Source organism: Cynocephalus volans, chromosome X, assembly GCF_027409185.1.
Source record: "Cynocephalus volans isolate mCynVol1 chromosome X, mCynVol1.pri, whole genome shotgun sequence".
Taxonomy (NCBI): Eukaryota; Metazoa; Chordata; class Mammalia; order Dermoptera; family Cynocephalidae; genus Cynocephalus; species Cynocephalus volans.
This window is the reverse complement of record NC_084478.1, coordinates 30,786,628-30,792,657: the sequence shown is the minus strand read 5'-3', so window position 1 is coordinate 30,792,657 and position 6,030 is coordinate 30,786,628. Positions and strand designations below refer to the sequence as shown.

The 6,030-nt window shown below is 40.4% G+C and overlaps 1 protein-coding gene across 1 annotated transcript; it reads right to left on the bottom strand.

Moving 5' to 3' along the window:
- Positions 1–477: 477 nt before the first annotated feature.
- LOC134367837 (probable ATP-dependent RNA helicase DDX53) lies at positions 478–2,304 on the bottom strand. Its single transcript, XM_063084526.1, has one exon. The coding sequence runs from the start codon at positions 2,302–2,304 to the stop codon at positions 478–480; it is 1,827 nt and encodes a 608-aa protein (XP_062940596.1).
- Between the last annotated feature and the right edge of the window lie 3,726 nt (positions 2,305–6,030).

Sequence of the window (6,030 nt, the reverse complement as noted above, 5' to 3'; positions counted from 1 at the left end):
AGGGATCACTGTGGCATCAACCATTAGGGGTGCTGGGGAGAGAATATTTTGATGGAATAAGCTTAATGAAAGCTATGTATGCTTCAATTCAGCACAACTATTTTAAAGCAAGAAAAACACCATCACTGCCTTCTACCAAGTGTTTAAGACAGATCGACATGGCAGGCTATAAAAGAAACAAGACTTTACCAACACATAACATTTAATTTTCCCCACAAAGTATCTCACACTGTCATTTATAAACTTTTTTTTAAAATTAAGGAACATACACAATACTAAAAGCTTAGAGTTATTTAAGAATCGGTCGTGTCTTCAAACCACCAGTATGTTCCCAATAACTTTCTTATGTATCTTGAATACTGTGTATGTTCAGCATGCCTTAAATCTTCCCGTAGCTGGTACAGCTTTTCAGTGTAAACATAACTAAAACTTCTTGGGTTTTTCTCAAGACTTTCCTGGTCTTTATTCTGTGTCCTTTTATTGTTTCTGGAAGTTATATCGCTTGGCCATCACTACAAGATCTTCTGGGACACTCTGATTTGCTCTTTTCAGAATTTGAATCAATTCATTGGCAATCTTTGAATTATCTTGAGTGATAAGGGAAATCGATATTCCAGTCTTTCCTGATCGTCCAGTACGCCCTACTCTGTGGATATATTCTTCAGTCTTTTGTGGGAAATCATAGTTATATACGTGTGTGATATCGTTAACATCAAGGCCTCGGGATGCTAAATCAGTTGTAATCAATATCTTCACTTTTCCACTTTTAAAGTCTTCTAATGCTTCCTCTCGATCACATTGCTCTCTGTCACCATGTAGTGATTGCACAGGGAGGCCTTGGATACCAAAATCACTTGATAAGTCATCAACAACAAGTTTTCGGTTGACAAACACTATGACTTTGTCTTTCGGTGACATATTCTCAAGGAATTCTTGGATAAGAGCTCGTTTTTCTGCTTCTGTGGTAACGATTATATCTTGCTTCACTGTGTTTACAGCAACTGGATCCAGAGTGCCAACATAAACAATCATAGGCTCTTTCAAATAAGACTGTGCAAGTCTACGGACAGAATCTGGCCAAGTTGCACTTGTCATAACAGTCTGCCGATCTGGGCGCACATCTAACAAAATTTTCTTAATCTGGGGCTCAAACCCCAGATCTAGCATTTTATCTGCCTCATCTAAGACCAAGTAGGTTATGCTTTGTAGGTCAACAAACTTATTCATTTGCAGGTCATAGAGTCTTCCAGGAGTTGCAATGATGATATCTACACCTTTGGTAATGCCTTGAATTTGTCCTTCTCTCTTTCTACCACCGTATATACAAATACTTTTCAGACCTTTATATGAATATTTAGAACATTCAGCTTCCACCTGAAGAGCTAATTCTCTGGTGGGAGTGAGGACTAGCATGCCAGGTCCATTCCTTTGTTCTCTAGATATCGGTTGACCATCAAGATGAATAAACCCAGGCATCAAGTAGGACAATGTTTTGCCTGTGCCATTTTGGGCAACTCCTATAAGATCTACTCCTTTTAAGGCAATGGGCCATGCCTGTGCCTGAACTGGTGTTGGTTTTTGAAAACCCGCCCTTGTTATGCTTTTCATAAGTTCTGTGTATGGACGGAAAGCGTCCTCAAATTCACAAGCTGGATTAGGGATGGGACGCTTCTCACCATCTTTCAAGTCATCACACATTACGTTGTAATTTTCTTTCCTCCACTTGTCTACCTGTTCTTTAGACATGGAGCTTGTAGCTTTGGATTCTGTGTAAAAGTCTTTCTTAATTGGTGGTAAATCTGCCCATTTTCTTTTTTCCCACGCTATGGCTTCTGCCTTAATACGATCCCAATCAATCAATGGCGGAGCTTCTCTGACAACGTTAACTGTGCTTACGTCTCTCCCAACAGGAGGTTGGGACGCAGCATTATCCACATCCGATTCTGAACGGTACCTTTCTTGTCTTTTAATAAGAGTATCTATAGCTGCCTTGGCCTTTGCTTTCATATCTTTGCTGCCAAAAATTTTCACTACTGCTTCGCAATCTCCCCTTATTATCTGTATTTTAGTGTTTGTCGAACGCTGTAGGTCTTTTATTTTTGACCCACCACGACCAATGACTGAGCCAACCAGGTGGTTCTCCAGTCTAAAGCAGAGTGGTGGTTCATGGGAGCCTGCGGCTCTAGGACCCAAACCGCCTGAGGGGCCATTCCAACTGCTGCCTCTGTCACTTCTGTCATCGCAGCTGGCCCCAGGAGCTCCTGGACTACGCTCTGCCCTCTTCCAGTCCGGGACCCGGGACATTGTAGGGTAGAGGTAGTGTCGGTGCCAGCTTCTGGCCTACATACGGTCAGGAGATGCGAGAAGGTCTGGTCTGCAGCCTCCCACTCTGCAGGCTTTGAAGCGGCTGTTACCTAAGCAACCAGTGTTTGAGGCTGCAGAGGGGAGGGGCGTTGAATGCCTGACCAATCACGGGGCCAGGACTCGTGTGATGTAAGCAGGCGTCTGTGACGTACATTTAAAGAGGCACTCCCTCTCAGGGGCTGACCCTGCCAGCAATTACAGGACCCTGAGAGAGCGCCTTCCTAACTTGTGTGTCCTGAGTGTCCAGCTCACTCTCACTCTTGTCAGGATAGTTCTTGCTCAGCTTGGGGGCAACCTTGAAGCAGGCCTTAAATTTGTACACATTGAACTTTTTATAGGCCAATTATTTCCATAGGAGAAAAAAATAGGGAGTTATAAAAAATTAACTTATTTGTTTGTATGTTTGTGTGTTTATGTGTTTGTTTATATTGGTAAATTTCTTTTGGAGTATCAACTATACTTGGTCTAGAGGAATTCATCACTCCCCTGCCCTCTAGTGTAAATTAAATTATACCATCAATGGTCTCTCAGGTACATACTCAGGGATGGCATTTTGCCTCTGATTCTTCAGCTAACCCCCAGCACTTGTCCTGCAGCTTCCAGATATTATCACAGGGATGATGGTTAGAAGAGAGGCAGAGTGCGGCCTGAGGGACCTTTGGGGGTGTTTTCAGTGGTTTGTCATTCTTCTCGGTGCCTCTCACTTTTTTCCTTCCCTGTGGTTTCATATATTCTGAGATTTAGCACTAGAAGGTTCTGTAGAAGTCATTTATCAGGTATAATGCAGAAGACAACCTGGCAGCAATCTGGACAGCTGGGCATCCAGCTTCTATTTGAACAATCCCAGAGGCAGGAAGCTCACTTCATTTCAAGGATGTTCATTCTTTTGTGAGGCTGTTTAATGGTCACAGAGATGATGTGCTTCCACTTGCTTCCTTAGATCCTTCTTCTGACTTCTGAAGTTACACAGAATAGATTTCATTCTCCTTGTATCCCTGTGTACGTAAGGACAACTGTCAAATCCCCTTAGGATGTTTGTTCATCGGTAATAGTTCCAGTTTCTTCAACATTTCTTGCTATGACATGGTTTCCCAGATCCACATCATCCTGTTCCCTCTGCTTTGGAAATGGCTCATTGAGGACCTTTTACTATGTAGCACATTGAACTTAACAAAAAAAAAAAAAAAAAAGAAAAAAAAGAAAAGAAAAAGAAACAATATCTCAGAAATGGCCTTACCATAAAGGTACTTTTAGGGCCTTTTCACTGACGGTCAAAGTTCTACTAGTTTGACCTAAGATCTCCTGAGACACAAAGCTGTTCATAGTAGTGTAATGGGCACTTAAGTCCATTCTTCTTCATCATCCTGTACTTACTCTGTTGTTGTTTTGTTTTGTAATTTGTTTAACTAAAAGTAGACTATATATTTATCCTTTTATATTCATCCCATTAAGTTTGGTAAATTGACGTAGCCTATTAAGTTTAATTTTTGTGATTATTTTCTCATCCGTCATATTATCCCTAGTTTCACATCTTCTGCCAATTTAATGTTCATGGCTTCTTTCTCTCTTCGGACAAAGATGCTGATTAAGATCTGAACATGGTCCAGTATAGGACAGGAGGCTGTGACACTCTGAGAGAAACTTTCTATGTCAGCACTTTTCTGGAAAGGGACTTTTTGAAGAAAATAAAAAGGTTTCTGGCCAAATATGTTTGGAAAATGCAGCACCATATATGCCCTCTGGTAAAGTTATGATGCTTATTAATTAGATACTCCCAAAGCTCTGATAATTACAAGCATTGAGAAAATTAATTGCTTAACTGAAAATTTCCCAAAGGAATTGGCCAACGGACCTCCTCATCAATTTTTAGAATAAACTTATTCTTTGGAATACTTTTAAATTTACAGAACAGTCACACAGATAGTATAGGGGGGTTCCCATATACCCCTCAACCTGTTTGTTTCTTCTAATCTTATCATCTCACATTACCATGACCTATCATCAAATATACGAAATCACTATTGGTGTGTTACTCTTAGCTAAACTACTTACTTTATCATCAGTTATTTAATGCATTTTATATCAGCAAATTATTGCGATTAGATCCACAACAATTTCTTGACTTGTGGACAGGTACTCTTATTCCTTTGCTACAAAGTGACTTGCTTCTACTGTTGTTTTATGTGAGTGATATGGAAGAATAGAAGAAGCCTTGAAAGTAAAGTGAAGGAAGGTCACGTTATTGGGAGAGGGGTAGCTGTAAAATTTGAGTAGAGAGCAGTGCACTTTAAGGTGAAATTCACTGTGGAGCATTACTGGGATCACACAGAACTGACGGGAGACTTTTATGGGTATTGCAGTGTACAGAGAGGGATTGTGCCTTCGGTGTCATTCATTACCATCTATGACTGATTTTATCAGTTGGAAAAATTGGTTGTCATCTAAATTAAGGGCGAACAGTGTAACATTCCTTTCTCCAAACATCTCTACAGTAGGCTTATCCCTTGTGTATGAAATGTTCCCACTCGATATATACCTCTGTGGCTATCTTGGTACTTTATTAACATGCTCTTGAAAAAACACAAAAGTGCGATGCTGTCAGATGCTTTCAAGTGAAGTAAATGGCTAAGAGGTTCTTGTTAGGCACAGGGAGGCAAAGAAGGAAGGGATTGAGTTTCTGGTAAAGGTTAGGTAAAGTTTGTCTCAAGGTAAGAAGAAAGGTGAGGAAGGGAAAGACAAGAATGTGTGTAAGACAACCCAACACTTTGCTTAGGGTGGTCCCTATGACATAGGCAACAGCAAGAGACTAAAATACTATAGGCACTGTATTGGCCTAATTTTCAATAACTCTAATTTCCACAAAACTCTCCTATAAATGAATGAATGCTGCTGGCCTAAAATATTCTTATAGATGGGATTCCCTTAGAAATAGTGTTTTATTTAATAAACCTCCTTTGATGATCTAAGGCATACTTTACTTTTGGAATTCTAGTTGGTGTTGATAATTATAATAATTATAGTTGATTTTACATCCATACAGGACTTTACAATTTATAAATACCCTTTGTAGAAATAGTCTTCTTGGGATGATATATGAGTGTACCTCAAAAAATTCATGGGAAAATAGGATACCCCCCAACCCAGGCCAGTCTCCACCATCCAGAGAGGCCTGAGAGCCACCAGGCCCACAGGCCCCAAGGCAGCCACACTGAATTGGCAGTCCCTGCGGGTTCCAGGCTAGACACGAGGGAGGAAGGAGTGGATCGAGAACCGCCCTGCCACAATGACTAAACACCAAAGGAAAGATACCAGAAATATGAAAAATCAAGAAAGTAGGACAGCACCAAAGGAAAATAATAACTCTCAAGCTCTAGATCCTATAGAAGAAGAAGTCCTTGAAATGACTGACAAGGAATTTAGAGCAACAATTCTAAGGAAACTAAATGAGATACAAGAAAACTCAGACAACACAATGAAATGAGAAAAAGTATATAGGACTGAAAGAAGACATTTACAAAGAAATCAATGCACTGAAAAAGAATGTAGCAGAGCTTGTGGAGCTGAAGGATTCATTCAATGAGATAAAAAACACAACTGAGAGTCTAACCAGCAGGCTAGAACAAGCAGAAGAGAGAATTTCTGACCTTGAAGACGGGCTGTTAGAAT

Coding starts and splice junctions, on each gene's coding strand:
- LOC134367837 (XM_063084526.1), bottom strand. CDS start 2,304: ATGTCCCGGGTCCCGGACTGGAAGAGGGCAGAGCGTAGTCCAGGAGCT.